The 18,774-nt window shown below is 37.6% G+C and overlaps 1 protein-coding gene and 1 pseudogene across 1 annotated transcript; both read left to right on the top strand.

Moving 5' to 3' along the window:
- The first annotated feature begins 5,270 nt into the window (after positions 1-5,270).
- LOC122436237 lies at positions 5,271-5,393 on the top strand (annotated as a pseudogene).
- Positions 5,394-13,668: 8,275 nt separating this feature from the next.
- LOC122435501 (tumor necrosis factor receptor superfamily member 27-like) lies at positions 13,669-18,063 on the top strand. Its single transcript, XM_043459709.1, has 4 exons — positions 13,669-13,874; positions 14,427-14,512; positions 16,104-16,268; positions 18,044-18,063. The coding sequence occupies exons 1-4, from the start codon at positions 13,669-13,671 to the stop codon at positions 18,061-18,063; spliced, it is 477 nt and encodes a 158-aa protein (XP_043315644.1).
- Positions 18,064-18,774: the final 711 nt, after the last annotated feature.

The raw sequence follows: 18,774 nt of genomic DNA, 5'->3' as shown, positions 1-18,774 counted from the left end.
CATCATGTAGTGTCCATCCTTCTCTGTTGTGACAACCTTTATTTTAATGTCTATTTTATCTGATATAAATATTACTACTCCAACTTTCTTTTGATTTCCATTTGCATGGAATATATTTTTCCAGCCCGCACTTTCAGTGTTGTGTGTCCCTAGGTCTGAGGTGGGTCTCTTTTAGACAGCATATATAGGGATCTTTTTTTATATCCATTCAGTCAATCTATGTCTTTTGGTTGGAGCATTTAATTCATTTATATTTAAGTAATTATTTATATGTATAATCCTTTTACCATTTACTTTATTGTTTTGCTTTTGTTTCTCTTATATTTCCTGTCCAGAGAAATTCCTTTAGCATTTGTTGTAAATCTGGTTTGGTGGTGCTGATTTCTCTTAAATTTTGCTTGTCTGTAAAGCATTTGATTTCTCCTTTGAATCTGAATAAAGTCCTTGCTGGTTAGAGTAATTTGGTTGTAGGCTTTTTACTTTCATCACTTGAAATGCATCTTGCCACTCCCTTCTGACCAGCAGTGTTTCTGTTGAAACATCATCTGTTAGCCTTATGGGGAGTCTCCTTGTATGTTATTTTTTGCTTTTCCTTGCTTTAAAAAAAAGTCTTTATTTTTAAATTGAAGGATAATTGTTTCACAGAATTTTGTTGCTTTCTGTCAAACCTCAACATGAATCACCCATAGGTATACATATATCCCCTCCTTTTTAAATATCCCTCCCACCTCCCTCCCCATCCCACCCCTCTAGGCTGATACAGAGCCCCTGTTTGAGTTTCCTGAGACATATGGCAAATCCCCAATGGCTATCTATTTTATATATGGTAATGTAAGTTACCATGTTACTCTCTCCATACATCTCACCATCTCCTCCCCTCTCCCCATGTCCATAAGTCTATTCTCTACGTCTGTTTCTCCATTGCTGGGCTGTAAGTAAATTCTTCAGTACCATTTTTCTAGATTACATATATATGCCTTAGTAAAGGATATTTATCTTTCTTTCTCTGATTATTTCCCTCTGTATAATAGGCTCTAGGTTCATCCACTTCATTAGAACTGACTCAAATGCATTCCTTTTAACGGCTGAGTAATATTCCATTGTGTATATGTACCACAATTCTTTATCCATTCATCTGCCGATGGACATCTAGGTTGCTTCCATGTTCTAGCTATTGTAAATAGTGCTGCAATGAACAATGAGATACATGTGTCTCTTTCAATTTTGGTTTCCTCAGGGTATACGCCTAGGAGTGGGATTGCTGGGTCATATGGTGCTTTTATTCCTAGTATTTTAAGGAATCTCCACACCACCTTCTATAGTGGCTGTATCAATTTACATTCCCACCAACAGTGCAAGAGCATTACCTTTTCTCCACACCCTCTCCAGCATTTATTGTTTGTAGACCTTTTAATTATGGCCATTCTGACCTGTATGAGGTGGTATCTCATTGTAATTTTGATTTGCATTTCCCTAATAATGAGTGATGTTGAGCATCTTTTCATGTGTTTGTTAGTCATCTGCATGTCTTCTTTGGATAAATATCTGTTTAGGTCTTTTTTCCACTTTTTGATTGGGTTGTTTGCTTTTCTGGTATTGAGATGTATGAGCTGCTTGTTTGTTTTAGAAATTAATCCTTTGTCATTTGTTTCGTTGGTTATTATTGTCTCCCATTCTGAGGGTTGTCTTTTCACCTTGCTTATAGTTTCCTTTGCTGTGCAAAAGCTTTTAAGTTTAATTAGGTTCCACTTGTTTACTTTTTTTTTTTTTAATATTTCCATTACTCTACTCTAGAAGGTGGGTCATAGAGGATCTTGCTTTATGTCATCTAGTGTTCTGCCTATGTTTTCCTCTTGGAGTTTTATAGTTTCTGGTCTTAAATTTAGGTCTTTAATCCATTTTGAGTTTATCTTTGTGTATGGTTAGGAAGTGTTCTAATTTCATTCTTTTACATGTAGCACCATTTATTGAAGGGGCTGTCTCCTTGATGCTTTTAATATTTATTCTTTGTGTTTAATTTTCATTAGTTTGATTAATATGTGTCTTGTGTTTTTCCTATGGGAGACTCTGGGCTTACTGGATTTGCGTGGCTATTTCCTTTCCCTAGTTAGGGAAGTTTTCAAGTATAATATCCTCAGATATATTTGCATACACTTTCTTTTTGTCCTATACTTCTGGGACCCCTATAATTCTAATGTTGTTATCCTTAATGTTATCCCAGAGGTCTCTGAGACTGTCCTCATTTCTCTTTATTCTTTATTCTGCTCTACTTCAGTTATTTCTACTATTCTATCTTTCAGCTCACTTATCTATTATTTTGCTTTGATTAGTATGCTATTGTTTCCCTCTAGCATATTTTTAATCTCAGTTATTGTGCTGTTCATTGCTGATTGCCCATTATTTAATTATTCTATGTTTTTGTTAAACATTTCTTGTGTATTCCTGATCCATACTTCCTGTTACTTTATCTATACCTCCATTTTTTCCCCCAAGATTTTGACTCATCTCTACTATCATTATTCTGAGTTCTTTTCAGGTATTCTGCTTATTTCCTCTTCAATTTTTTGGTCTTGTCGGTTTTTACCATGTTCCTTCACCTGCTACATGTTTCTCTGTCTCTTCACTTTGTTTAATTTACTGTGTTTGGGATCTCCTTTTTGCAGGCTGGAGAGTCGTAGTTCCTCTTAGTTATGGAGTATGCCACCTGGGAGTCAGTTTGGACCAGTGCCTTGTGAAGGTTTCCTGACTTGGAGGACTTGTCTGCGCTCTGGTGGATGGCACTGGATCTTGTCTCTCTGAAGGGCAGTGAGACATGAACAAGTAGTCTGTTTTGGAGTGTCTATGGGCTTTATATGGCTTTGGGTAGGCTTTTTGCCAATGGGCAGGACTGTGTTTCTGTTTTGTAAGAGGTTTGTCATGAGGCATCCAGCACTGGAGCTTTCTGGCCTTTGGGATGGGCTTGGTGTTAATATTGAGATGGATGCCATTAGGAGAGCTCTCATCAGTTAATGTTCCATGAGGTCGAGATTCCTCTTGTGGTCCAAAGTCCTACTCGGGTCTCCTATCTTGTGGTTTCAGACCTGACACCTTACTGTAGCACTAAGACTTCACAGACCTCACAGGACAGAAGACAAAACCCCAAGTCTAATGATGAAAGCAACACTCAATAGCTAAGATTACCCAAAGAAACTTGCACACTTTCCAAGAGAAAGAAAGATAGATTAAAGGGAAAAGATAAAAGACAAAAACAGGAGCAAAAAATAATGGGGCAACTAAAACTCTAAAAATAGAAAAAAATGAAATTATTAAAAAAATTAAGACATTTTAAAAATGGGAAAAGTAGGTAAAAAATAAAAATTAAAGGAATAATAAAGAAGGAACATGATAGCAATATGAAAAAGGAAACAAAAAATAAGAGGGAAAGTGGGAGAAAAGGAGAACAATATATATGAGTGGTAGCATTACCTCCATCTCCCAAGGAAGCCCTCCAATACTGGACTGCTCTCTGGATCAGCTATGGGGGCAGCTCAGATTCTAATCCAGGGCTACTCCTGCATGTAGTTGCTTTGAAGGTTGCCAGAATTAGGGGTTTTTCTTTTATGTGAATACTCATTATCCTTTTATATGTTCCATAAACACCGAGTCTACCTAGTTGATTGTGTGGATTTAGTCTGCAGCTTGCATAGCTAACAAAAAAGTTTTAGACCCTCTTCCTTAGCCACTTTGCCCCTGGAGATCAATCGTGGTTTTATCTCTACCTCTGTATGTGGGTCATCCACAGGAGTTTGCTCCTGAGGCTTCCCTGGAGAAATTGGGTCTGCTCCAGTGAAGACCAGGCATGGAGGTGGTGCAGCTGCTTGGATCAAGGGGACCCTGGCAGCCCAAGGTATGGAGGGGAGTCAGCAGCCATGGGTAGAGGGAACATGGTGCTAGTAGGTTTTTCCTAGTCTCTAAAGAGCATCAGCCAGACAAATCAAGAAAAATAAAGACCCAAGTTAATAAAATTACAAATGAAAAAAGGAGAAGTTACAACAAAAAACACAGAAATACAGAGGATCATAAGAGACTAAAGAACTACATGCCAACAAAATGGGTAACCTGGAAGAAATGGAAAAATCTTAGAAAAGTATAATCTTCCAAAACTGAACCTGGAAGAAATACAAAATATGCACAGATCAATCACAAGCACAGAAATCAAAACTGTAATAAGTCAGTCTTCCAAAAACAGAAGCCCAGTGCCAGATGGCTTAATAGGCAAATTGTACCAAAAGTTTAGAAAAGAGTTAACATCTATCTTGCTCAAATTCTTCCAGAAAATTGCAGGGAAAAAAAGCTCCCAAACACATTATATATGGCCACATAATCCCTGATACAAAAATCAGATAAGATGCCACGAAAAAGTAAATTACAGGCCAATATCACTGAAGAACATAGATGCAAAAATCCTCGACAAAATTTTAGCAAACAGAATCCAGCAACACATTAAAAGGATCATACACCATAATCAAGTGGGATTTATCCAAGAGATGTAAGGATTAATCAATATATGCAAATCAGTCATACACCATGTTAATAATTGAAAGATAAAAATCATATGATCATATAAACTGATACAGAGAAAACTTTTGACAAAATTCAGCGCATATTTATGATAAAAAAAAAAAAACTCTCCAGAAAGTAGGCATAGAAGGAAACTGTCTCAACATAATAAAGGTCATATATGACAAACACACAGCAAACATTATTTTCCATGGTGAAAAACTGAAAGCACTTCCTCTAAGATCAGAAACAGGACAAAGATTGTGCTCACCCTCCCCACTATTATTCAACGTATTTTTGTGGGTCCTAGCCATGGTAATCAGAGAAGAAGAAGAAAGAAAAGGAATCCAGGTTAAAAAAATAAGAAGCAAAATTCTCACTGTTTGCAGATGACATGATATTATACACAGAAAACCCCAAAGATGCCACAGAAAATTACTAGAGATGATCAGTGAATTTCATTAGGTGTTGCAAAGAGCTGACGCATGGGAAGAAACCCAGATACTGGGAAAAATTGACGGCAGGATGACAAGGGAAAGACAGAGGATGAAATGGTTGCATGACATCACTGATTCAATGGACATGAGGTTAAGCAAACTCTAGGAGACTGTGAAGGACAGGGAAATCTGCTGTGCTGCAATACATAGGGTCACAAAGAGTTGGACACTATTGAGTGACTGAATAACAAAAAATCAATGACTATAGTAAAGTCACAGAATATAAAATCCATACATGCTTCTCGGCCTTTGGGCTGAGATCAAGTGTAGTATCTGTTCTTATCAGTTTAAAATCCTTTGCAGTCTTATACACTGAAAATAAAAAGTCAGAAAGAGAAACTAAGGAAACAATCCCATTCACCATTGGAACAAAAAGTAAAATACCTAGGAATAAGTCTACCTCAAGAGACAAAATACTTGTATGCAGAAAATTATAAGACACCTATGAAAGAAGCCAAAGTTAGCACAAACAAATGGAGAGATATACTATGTTCCTGGGTTGGAAGAATTAATATTGTGAAAATGATTATACTACTCAAAGCAATCTACAGATTGAATGCAATTCCTATCAAACTACCAGTGATATTTTTCACAGAACTAGAACAAAAAAAATCATAATTTGTATGAAAACTCAAAAGACCACGAGTAGACAAAGCAATCTTGAGGAAGAAGAATGGAGATGGGGGAATCAACTGTATTGTCCTCAGACTATACTACAAAACTACAGTCATCAAAAGATTATGATATTGGAACAGGAGAAAAACTACCCCAAAAAATTTATGCACTTATCTTCAATTAATATACAACAAAAGAAGCAAAACTAACACAATGGAGAAAAGGCAGTTGCTACAATCAGATGTGCTGGGAAAGCTGAATATATATATGTATATATAATATAATGCATATATATATATATATATATATATATATATATATATATATAATCATCTTTATCCATTCATCTATCGATGTATATTTAGACTGCTTCCAAGTCACTCTTGTAAATAGTGCTGCTATGAATACTGAGCATTATGTGTCCTTTTGAATTATAACTTTCTCTGGATATATGCTGAGAAGAGGGCTTGCAGGATCATATAGTAACTCTATTTTGAGTTTTAAAGCAATCTCCATACTGTTCTCCATAGTAGCTAAACAGCATTTACTTCTCACCAGCAGTATAAAATGATTCCTTTTTTTCCACAGCTTCATCATTTATTATTTGTAACTTTATATATATATAAACTCTTTCCCCAGTGGCTCAGCAGTAACATATCCATCTGCAATGTAGGAGATATTGGTTCCTGGAAGATCCCCTGGAGAAAGGCATGGCAATCCACTCCAGTATTCTTGCCTGGAGAATCCCATGGACAGAAGAGCCTGGTGTGCTACAGCCCAGAGTGTTGCATAGAGTCAGATATGACTGAAGCCATATATATATATATATATATGACTCATCCATAAAATGAATGAAATAATGTGAAATAATGTCATTTTCAGTAGCATGGATGATCCTACCGATTATCATACTAAGTGAAGTAAGGCAGACAAATACAAATATCATATGATATCACATACATGTGTAATCTATAAAAGTGATACAAAGGAACTTACAAAACTTACAAAAATGAAATATACTCACAACCATAGAAAGGAAATTATGGTTCCAAAGAGGTTTTGAGGGAGAAATAAATTAGATAGATGGAATTAACATATATACACTACTATATATAAAATAAGTAAAAAAAAAAAAAAACAAGGACCTACTGTTAAGCACAGCAAATTATATTCAATATTTTTAATAAGCTAAAATGCAAAAAAAAAAATCTGAAAAAGAATGTACATACATATAGACTGAATTTCTTTTCCTATACACTTGAATTTAAGATATCATTATAAATTAAGTATACTTCAATTTTCAAAATCTCAAAACCTTCATACCTAGGAATGCTTTTAACAAAAAAGAAACAAAACAAAACATGTGAATAAAAGAAAAATTAAATAAATTGGACTTCATTAAAATAAACATTTTGTGCTTCAAAAGACACCATTAACAAAGTGGGAAGACAACCCATGGAATAGAAGAAAATAATTGCAAATCATAAGTGTTATAAAGGACTTGTATTCAGAATATATAAGGAATTATTATAACTTGTTAAAAAGACAATCTGTTTAAAAACTGGCAAAGGATCTGAATAGACACTTCTCTAAGTAATGTATACAGACAGCTTAATAAGTACATAAAAGGATATTTGATATCATCAGTCATCAGGGAAATGTAACTCAAAATCACAATATAATACCAAATCACACCCCCTAGGATGGTTATAGAATGGATACAATAAAAAAAAAATAGCAATAATAAGTGTTGGTGAGGAAGTGGAAAAATCAGAAATCTCATATATTGCTGGTGGGAATAAACATAATGTAGTCATTTTGTAACACAGTCTGATTGTTTGTCAAACAAACATAAAGTTAATATATGGTCAGGTAATTTTACATCTAAGTATATTCTTCCAAAATATTAAAAAATTATGTTCACATAAACAATTATATGTGAATGATCATGGGTGTATTATCAATAATCATCAAAAGGTAGAAAAAACAAATAGTTATCAATGAATGAAAGCAGCATAGGCATGCAATGGAATATTATTATTATTATACATCCATAAAAAGGAAATAAAGTACTGATACATGCTGAACCACAGATGAAAGTTAAAAAAAGGAAAAAAAAAAAACTCCTAAGTGCAGGAAACCAATAACAAAAGAGAACATATTGTGCTTCCATTTATGTAAAATATCCAGAATAAGGATGCCGTAGAAACAGAAATTATTTAGTTTAGTGGTTGCTAACATATTTGTGCTGGTGTGTGTCTATGTGTTTGTGTTGTGTGTGTTATGCATACATGCAGTGTACTAAATAGATTATAGCTAAGGTTCCCAGTTTTTTTTTCTTTTTTTAAAGTGACCAAAATGTTTTATGGTGGTGATAATTGCACATATCTGTGAATATATTTTAACCCACCTGCTTCAAATGGGTGACTTGTGTAGCATGTGAATCAAACGTCAAAAAAAAAAAAAAAGTAGATCAAAGAAAGGGAAACAAGATGGTGGACTATAAGGGCCTTGAGCTCACCACCTCATATGACTACACCTAAATCAAAACTAATTACTAAACAACCATCTATACATGTATTGGAACTTACCAAAAAAGATATTCTAAGTCTAAAGATTGTAGGAGAGGTGCATTTGGAATATAGTCAAGTCCCATAACGTTGGGTGGACAATGATCAAGCTAGAGAATAATTATATTGCAGAAGTTTTGCTCTGAGCCCAGCATCACAACCTAGGAGTCTGGCATCAGGAGGAGGAACCTCCAAATCATGATGTTTTGAAGGGCACTGAAGATTGATCACAAGTGCTCCACAGGACTGGGGAAAACAGAGACTCCACTCTTTGTTGTTGTTCAGTTGCTAAGTCGTGTCTGACTTTTTGTGACCCCACGGCTGTAGCATGCCAGTCTTCCCTGTCTTTCACTATCTCCCAGAGTTTGCTCAAGTTCATGTCCATTGAGTCTGTGATGTCATCTAACCATCTCATTCTCTGTCACCCTCTTTTCCTGCTCTCAACCTTTCCCAGCATCAGAGTCTTTTCCAGTGAGTTGGCACTTCTCATCAGGTAGCTGAAGTATTGGAACTTCAGCTTCAGCATCAGTCCTTCCAATGAATATTCAGGGTTGATTTCTTTTAGGAATGACTGGTTTCATCTCCTTGCTGTCCAATGGACTCTCAAGAGTCATCTTCAGCACCACAGTTAGAAAGCATCAATTTTTCGGTGTTCAGCATTCTTCATAGTCCAACTCTCACATCCACACATGACTACTGGAAAAACCATAGCTTTGACTATATTGACCTTTGTAAGCAAAGTGATGTCTCTGCTTTTTAATATGCTGTATAGGTTTTTCATAGCTTTACTTCCAAAGAGCAAGTGTCTTTTAATTTCACTGTTGTAGTCACCATCTGCAGTGATTTTGAAGCCCAAGAAAATAAAATCTGCTGCTGTTTCCATTTTTCCCTCATCTGTTTGCCATGAAGTGATGGGACTGGATGCCATGTTCTCCATTCTTTGAGGGTACACAAAAGGTCTCATATATACCAGGACTCAGAGCAAAAGCAGTGACTTAACAGGAGCCTTGGCCAGACTTACTTGATAGTCTTGATGGAATTTCTGGTGACTCAAGGGGCAGCTCTAGCTCTCTCAGGGTCATAAAATCTGGTGGCAGATATATCAAGGAGTATTTATCTATGTGAATTCTTCCTGTTGGCAGATATATTGCTTCATCATAAGCACCTTGACCAAGCCCCAAGCCATAAACTTTAGGTTCCAATGCTGGGACACATCAGGCCAAATAAATGAAATGGTGAGAACATAGCCCCACCCACCAACAGACAAGCTACCTAAAATTTTTTTCTGAACAAACAACTTGTACACATGTTCCTTGACATGGCTCTGCCCACCAAAAGGCCAAAACACAGCTCCAAACACCATGGATCAGGCCCCAGCTCCTTCAACCAGGACGCTAGTACAAATCTCTAGAGCAACCTAACACATTATGGGGCAGACACCATAAAGGAGAAAACTATGATCTTTCATTCTACAGATCTGAATCTGCAAACAAATGTCAGAACCCAACCTGGTACAAAATGGTCCCTGGATATTAGGTGAGAAGATGGGAGTGAACAACTGCAATACATAGTCACTTCTCCAAAGTTAAAAATATAAATAAACTACCACATAAAAAAAATGCAATAGATATTTGAACAAAATGTGATAGCAAGGAACATGATCCAGAAGAAGAGAAAAGTGGAGGAAGACAATCTATCTGAGAAAGATTTTAGAGTAATGATTGTAAATGTGACCTAAGAACTCAGGAAAAGGATGCATTTACAGAAAGACAGGCTATAAGAAAATTTTAGCAAGAATTAGAAAATATAAAGAACAACCAAACAGAGTTGAAGACTAAAATAACCAAAATGAAAAACAGACTAGAAGGAATAAATAGCAGAATAATTGATGCAGAAGAAAAGAGCAGTGAGTTGGAACAAAAAGTGATGGAAATTACTGCTGCAGAACAGAATAAAGAAAAGAGAATGAAAATAAATGAGGACAATTTAAGAAACTTCTGGGACAATGTCAAATGCACTAGCATTGCAAATTAGGAGTCCCAGAAAGAGAAAAAGGACCCAAGAACATACTGAAGACATAATGGATGAAAACTACTCTAGTGTGGGAAAAGAAACAGTAAAACAAATCCAGGAAGCACACAGAATCCAATACAGGATGAACAAACTGAGAGATAGTGAAGGACAGGGAAGACTGGCATGCTGCAGTCCATGAAGCCTCAAAGAGTAGAATACAACTTAGCTACTGAACAACAAAATACATACATAAAATTATCACAATAAACTCTTCTTTAAATATCTTACAATTTTATTTGCCAATTATACCTCAAAAAATCTGATAATATTTACACATCTGAATAGTTTTTAAGTGATCCTAATTGTATCAGTGTGGAGGACACTGTTTTGAGTATCTCTGTCAAAATATTCTGCTTATGATGGCAATAGGACTATTGCCCATTGTCCCAGCTGTCCAGTGTCTTGTAGAAATATTCTAACTTATTCTTGTGACATGAACTTACCCATAGTTTTGTTAGCATAAACTCTCTTGGCCCTTTTTCATCTTATTGTTCATGTAGTTATTCTCAGTAGTTTACATAGACATGTTAAAAAATCAAAAAAATCTATAAAATTTAAGCCGCATTTCTTTCTTGAAAAGACAATCACTTCCAACTCTGTTAGCTTTTACTTTTGGTATTTGCCTCTACAAATCTCTAACAAGATCCTTATTTGACCACTTCTTCATTCGATAGTTTTAGGCATACTGACTTCCATTAATGTAGTGAATATGTTGGTCTTTGTCACTTCCCTGCTCCACACTACATATGGATACACCAACAGTTTCATCATATTCTAAATATAGTTATACAACAAATTTTCTAGATCAATAATTATGCTTTACATTTTATTACTATGTAAATATTATTCAAATGAATTATATTGTTTGCAAAGACTAATTTTTCTTTCTTGCCTTAATTTTCCCCTCTTGACAGCAACAATTTCAAAATTTTCTTCTTTGCTTACTTTTGCAACTAATTATAACAAGATTTGGGGAAGGCAATGGCACCCCACTCCAATACTCTTGCCTGGAAAATCCCATGGACAGAGGAGCCTAGTTGGCAGCAGTCCATGGGGTCGCTAAGAGTCGGACACGACTGAGTGAAGGGAGGTTCCCCTTGGACCCTCTCCCTAACCAGTAACAAAACTATTTGCACAAAAGCTGTATTTCTTGTTATATGTGATCACTGAAATCTGTATTCATTTAGATCATATTCAGCTAATATTTTAACAGGGATTTCCTTGAATGCCAGCAGTTAAAAGCAAGCAACAACAATAACAACCCAAAACCCCCACATATCTCACCCAGGCTTTGCAGATCGGCTCTGTGCTGAAGCACTCCTTCAACACTTAGCCAAACTGGCACTTAGCCTGTAGGTCAGTCTTACATGTAAGCTTTGGGTTTTTTCCACTTTTTTCTAATCATGTATCTTGCCATAGACATGCTGCTACCTTTTTAAACTACCCCTCCAAATATAGTGGTGCTTTTGAATATCCTAATTTCCCAAATGATCTTCTCCAGCTTTCTCTTAGGCAGTCTATTATATGTCTCCACTCATAATTTCTTTCCCCAGGCATCTCTGGCTTATTGCTTTGCTTTGAAAATATTTTAAACACAACACAGATAATCATGATAGTATGATCACTCACCTGGAGCCAGACATCCTGGACTGCGAAGTCAAGTGGGTCTTATGAAGCATCACTGCAAACAAAACTAGTGGAGGTGATGGAATTCAGTTGAGCTATTTAAAATCCTAAAATAGGATGCTGTGAAAGTGCTGCACTAAATATGCCAGCAAATATGGAAAACTCAGCAGTGGCCAAGGGACTGGAAAAGGTCAGTTTTCATTCCAATCCCAAAGAAAGACAATGCCAAAGAATGCTCAAACCACCACACAATTACACTCATCTCACATGTTAGTAAAGCTCAAAATTCTCCAAGCCAGGCTTCAACAGTATGTGAACTGTGAAATTCCAGATGTTCAAGCTGGTTTTAGAAAAGGCAGGGGAACCAGAGATCAAATTGCCAATATCTGCTGGATCATCGAAAAAGCAAGCAAGTCCCAGAAAAATATATATTTCTGCTTTATTGACTATGCCAAAGCCTTTGACTGTGGGGAGCACAACAAAATGTGGAAAATTCTTAGACAGGAATATCAAACCTCCTGACCTGCCTCTTGAGAAATCTGCATGCAGGTCAGGAAGCAACAGTTAGAACTGGACATGGAGCAACGGACTGGTTCCAAATAAGGAAAGGAGTACGTCAAGGCTGAATATTGTCACCCTGCTTATTTAACTTATATGCAGAGTACATCATGAGAAAAGCAGGGCTGGATGAAACACAAGCTGAAATCAAGATTGCTGGGAGAAATATCAATAACCTCTGGTATGCAAATGACACCACCCTTATGGCAGAAAGTGAAGAGGAACTAAAAAGCCTCTTGAAGAAAGTGAAAGAAAGTGGAAAAGTTGGCTTAAAACTCAACATTCAGAAAACTAAGATCATGGCATCTGACCCCATCACTTCATGGCAAATAGATGGAGAAACAGTGGAAATAGTGACAGACTTTATCTTTTGGGGCTCCAAAATCACTGCAGATGGTGACTGCAGCCATGAAATTAAAAGACACTTGCTCCTTGGAAGAAAAGTTATGACCAACCTAGATAGCATGTTAAAAATCCGAGACATTACTTTGCCAACAAAGGTCCGTCTAGTCAAAGCTATGGTTTTTCCAGTAGTAATGTATAGAGGTGAGAGTTGGACTATAAAGAAAGCTGAGTGCTGAAGAATTGATGCTTTTGAACTATGGTGTTGGAGAGGACTCTTGAGAGTCCCTTGGACTGCAAGGAGATCCAACCCGTCCATCCTAAATGAAATCAGTCCTGAATATTCATTGGAATGACTGATGCTGAAGCTTAAACTCCAATACTCTGGCCACCTGATGGGAAGAACTGACTCATTGGAAAAGACCCTGTTGCTGGGAAAGATTGAAGGCAGGAGGAGAAGGGGATGACAGAGGATGAGATGGTTGGGTGGCACCACCGACTCAATGGACACGAGTTTGAATAAACTCCGGGAGTTGGTGATGGATGGGGAGGCCTGGCGTGCTGCAGTACATGGGGTCGCAAAGAGTCAGACATGACTGAGCAAGTGAACTGTGCTGAACTGACCTAGCCTATGATGATTGATATAAATACCTAGCTTTAGTACATGCTCTGCACTCTGACATTTGGTGTCATTATTTTATTTTATCTTATTTCAACTTTCAATACTGGTTGAAACCTTTTAAATTGATGTCATGATTCAGTAATGGGTTGCAACTTGCAGTGTGCAAAATGTTGCTATATGCAGTGTCCACTAGTCCCATAGCTAATCCTCTCTCAAAATCTCTGTGATGTTAGTAACTCACATTTCTCTACAGGATTGTGGTTATGGAGAGGGTGGAGATGCATACTGCACAGCCTGCCCTCCTCGCAGATACAAAAGCAGCTGGGGACACCATAGATGTCAGACTTGCATCACCTGTGCTGTCATCAATCGTATCCAGAAGGCCAATTGTACAGCTACCTCTAATGCCATCTGTGGGAACTGTCTGCCCAGGTGAGCCTTCTGTATGAGGTCAAGCTCTTCTGGTCCTTCTCTAGACCTTGGAGGTCTCACTGACCCTTACCTCTCAGAGCCTAGTTGAAGTTTTCTGTCCATATAATGATGAGGTTAAGCTCCCATGTAGGCAAAACAGTATCTTCTCAAGATCCTCCTATAAAGTGCCTAGCACACAGTCAGTTATAGATGAGCTGTAAACAGCTTTTTTTTTATCATGCCTGCATACTTTGCTCAGATCCAAGTTTCAAGGTAAATCTCACTGTAGATCTAAAAGAGACTGGGAAGCAGTTGGTATCAAAGCAGTGTTTCCTTCTCTTGTGAGACTAGTTCCTCTTTTGGCTATAGGGTTTGGTGAATGGGGGAAGAGGTGAGGAGTCTGGGATTCTAAGTCAGGAACAGACATAGAGGCAGAGAACTCAAAAGGAGTCAGAATGAGAGATGGCATCCTAGAGGGCAAGACTCTTAGAACCTGCCTATGGTTCAAGACAGACCAATCCAAGTACATTGCTTGTTTGACCACCTTGCCATTTCTTATTGTTCTGACCACAGATTCTACCAAAAGACACGTATTGGAGGCCTACAAGATCAAGAATGTATCCCGTGCACAAAGCAGACACCCTCCTCTGAAGTTCAGTGTGTGTATCCAGTTCTCTTCTCCCCTTTCTTCCCCAATCCATAGGATGACAGCAAAATGGGGTAGTAAAGTCTTCCCCTACCCTCTCCTCCTCCTTCCTATAGGGTAGATTGGCAAGGGAATCTGATACATTTGAATAATAGTTTCACAATATATTTTCTGTGTAACCTTCTAAAAGCCATTGTAACTCATTGAACTTCATTTCCCTTATCTGAAAAAAAATGTAAGTCATGAAAATTGTTTTTCCTCATACCTTGTGGGATGCTGTCTATTTCTAATGAAATAATAGGTTAGAAGCACTTTATAAATTATAACATTTGTACAATTGTGGATTATTTATTTGAAGTTTATAGGAGTCCCTAATGGTTAGGACTGGTAACAGGCTGAAGTACTAGGTTCTAGTCTGTACCCATATCACTATCCATTTATATGTCTATCATTTTTGTCTATCTACTGTCTATATGTCAACTCACATTTTTTGAGTGATATCTTTCTAAAACATGAAGTATTTCAAATGTAAAAATATTTTAAATGCAGAAAAATATAAAAAATAAAAATGTTCAATTATACAGTATCAGTAATTAATAAATCTTAAAATCATACATATTTGCTTCAGATATTTTTTAAAATGAAGATTCCACAGGTTAAACAGAGCTCATTTTTCTGTCCTTTCTGAGTTTCATTCTCTCTTTACCTCCCCAGAGGCAACCAGTAACATGAAATTGTGTATATCTTGTTGGTAGGATATACTACAATAACAAACTCCCAAATCTCAGTGGTTTAATATAATAAAAGTTTGCTTTTTGCTATGCAAAGGTCTTCTTCCATCTTGTGACTATACCATCAAATCATGTGGCTTCCAGGTTGGTGGGACAGTGTAAGAGATAGAGGAGACAGACATATTAGCTGTTAACTATTTCAGTCTGCAGGTAACATATATTACTTCCACTCACAGTTCATTGGCCAGAATTACTCTGATGGCCTTACTACAAGGGTATATGGGAAATGTAGAGAAGCATGTGGATAACCGGTGAGCATTATGACTCTGCCATACTCTCCAACCATATTTTGATACATATAAATACATACATATATATATATATATATATATATTCATAGGCAATATATGCTATTTTTTTAATTTTTGTAATATTTTGCTTAAATGATATCAAACTATATATTCTCCAATTTACTTTTCCCCTCTGGATTATTTATATTGAACCATATAAGTCTTTTATTTTAAATGCTATATAATATCACATTATAGAATTATATCATGATTTATTTATCCTGTGCCCTGATGAACATTTTAGTTTGTTTCTATTTTTCTAGGTTATATAACTAGATGTGACATGGAAAGACCATAGGATATGTGAATCTTCAAGTAGCTATACTAATTTATACCATATCAGCAATATATTCGAGTCCCTCCACTTTGTTCTTTGCTCTACAAGGGAGTAGAACCAATTTATCAACCCTAATTGAGGAAGACCCTAGGGAGAAGGTGATGGCTTGAGGAAGTCCAGACCCAGTGTCAGGATGACTATTGACTGCTTACAGTGACTGACCTCCCCCACTTTCTTGTCTCACAGGTGCCTTCCAGCTGAGCTTAGTGAAGGCAGATGTACCCACAGTATCCCCTCAGGAGGCCACACTTGTTGCACTGGTGAGCAGTCTGCTCGTGGTGTTTACCCTGGCCTTCCTGGGGCTCTTCTTCCTCTACTGCAAGCAGTTCTTCAACAGACATTGCCAGCGTGGTAAGGGTAGCTGCTTCACATATTACATGAATCAGGAACAAGTTTCTGACTAGCTGAATAGAGGAAATTTTCTGAGATTGAGAGTTAATGGACTTTCCCTACAGTGATGAAAAGCCTCAAAGGTAGACTATCTGAGGGTAGCAATGGGCACAAGACTTCAGAGATAATTGAGGGTGACCCTGTGTGTTTATGGGACCTGGTTCATTAAGGTACAGGAGTTCATAAAGGACTACAACACTAGGAAAACCCTTGAGAAAGGCATCTGGAGACCTAGGTTCTAAATCTACCTCTAAATCACTGTGTAATTTCAGATGTCATCTAGCTTCTTTCTCCTTAATATTTAAATCTTTCTCCTTAACCTTTAAAATGATAGAGTTAATTTCTAAGTTCTTTTCTAACTAGTCATTTCTACAAATAGGTATAGATTCTGGAGCAGGAAAAGAGGGAGGCTGGCTGGAATGAGACATGACTGTAATAAAAGTGAGTGAGGTCTCAGGCAACGGTTATCAGTATAGTGATATACCAGATGTGAGTAACAGAGTGCAGTGTCCAGAAGAACTGACAAAATGAGACATTTTTTCTCAGACAGTAATGATACCCAAAGAGGTCTGGCCCAGCCCATAAGAGATTTAAAGTTAGGAATAACATCATGATCTGTGTTCAGCACAAGTCCAGCCATTAACCAAGAATGTGGGACAGAAAGTCCAGGTCACTGAGGGAAAATATGGGGGAGGTGGGATGGTGACTGGCCAAAACCAAACAAGGGGTTAAATTTTTAATCAAGAGTACTGAGGCTTGGTGTACCCTCAGTGCCCTCAAGGGAGCTGAGAGCTAAACAGAAACACCAAAATAGGAACCCAGGCTAGTAAATGGAGTTGACTTAGTAAGGGAAGATACATTCTAATAGATACACAGATGCTTAGGATTCCTCATCAGTCTACTGGATATTGGATCCAAAGCAACACAACTTTTTTCAACCTCTCTATGTAAAGATCCTGCTTATATAGACCTGCCTTTTACAGGTTCAGATCTAGGACTTGATATATGATTTTCAAAAAGCCTAGCGGATACGTTTGACTCTACCACTTAAGTGGAGATAAATCTAAAATTGGAAATAAATCTCTCCTGTGGAAGATACACTCTGAGAGCTGAGGCCTGAGGGTGGAGGGCTGCAGATATGCTGGCTTCTGCAGATCAGTTTGTTCTGGGAAACTTCTGTCGTGACTGCTGAGGTGTCAATTAACTCTGTGATGACTGAAGCCAACTACTCTCTTTGCCTATTTCTGAGAAAAGCTGAGTCTGATTTTTGTTTGTTTGTTTCTAGTGTTACAAGAACTTGACTTGTCACCACTTAGATGTTTATATGTTCTCTTTCTGGTTCTTTTTCCTATAAGGTGATTACGGTGTGTCCCCTAGACTTTCCTGTGGTATTCAGTATGTCCTTTTGGCTTCTCCATTTGATATATATTAAAGTGTAGAGGTTCATTCCTATATCTTAATTGCTCCTTTGGAGCAACTCCCTTAGAAACCTCTCCAGAGTCTCTGCATTTCTTGGCACATAGACTGACCTGCACTTCCCATCCTACCAGACCCTTTGTACAAACACCTCCACTTTAAGAGTTCTTTTTCCTCATCCTAATAGCACCCAAGCCAATACTCAGCAAAGAAGCCAACAAACCTACAGCTGGTTTCCTTCCACCTCAGTCACTTAAGAGTCACTCTCTCAGAAGGATTTCAGCTCAAATGACTTACTGCTGTGTCCCTTTCTCTGTCAGGATGCATCCTTGGTGAGTGAGCTGGACACAGTGCCCCAAAGTGGCCTGATGGTAGCACAGTACCTTCAAAATGACTGACACACCAAATCTGCCATAAACATGGTGCTCCAGAGACCAGGGATGTGTGTGTGCCTCTAACAAAACCATTGCTCAGGAGACCCCAGCATCTATCATCAATCTTCTCCATGTACTCCTGACCTTTTTTCTTCCTCTTTTCATCTGATATTTTGCTAGATTGTTCATGGAGAGATTGGATCCCATCTAGCAAGAGCAGAATAATCTCCCTAACACATGAAAAAAGAGCAGACACCGGCCTACACCCATTTTATCCTCCTCTGCCTGCCTGACCCATCATGGCAGAAAAAGGTGTCCCTCCTCCTATAAGAAGCAAACCCCAGGTAAAGGACTTAGATTTAAAGGAAACCAGAGTATTGTCTTGAGCTATAGGTACTTTGGGGCTTCCCAGGTAACTCAGATGGTAAATAATCTGCCTGCAACACAGGAGCCCCAAGTTCAGTCCCTGGGTTTGGAAGATTCCCTGGAGATGGGGATGGCTATCCACTTCAGTATTCTTGCCTGAAGAATTCCATAGACAAAGAAGCCTGGCAAGCTACAGTTCATGGCATTACAAAGAGTCAGACAAAACTGAGCAATTAACACATACACGTACATACAGACAGACACTTTAAAAAACAGCAATAACAAAGCAACCCCCTTAATACAGCAAGTGC

The sequence above is a fragment of the Cervus canadensis genome, chromosome X (genome assembly GCF_019320065.1).
Source record: "Cervus canadensis isolate Bull #8, Minnesota chromosome X, ASM1932006v1, whole genome shotgun sequence".
Classification (NCBI taxonomy): domain Eukaryota; kingdom Metazoa; phylum Chordata; class Mammalia; order Artiodactyla; family Cervidae; genus Cervus; species Cervus canadensis.
The sequence above is the reverse complement of the archived record's forward strand: the minus strand, read 5'-3'. Positions and strand labels throughout refer to the sequence as shown.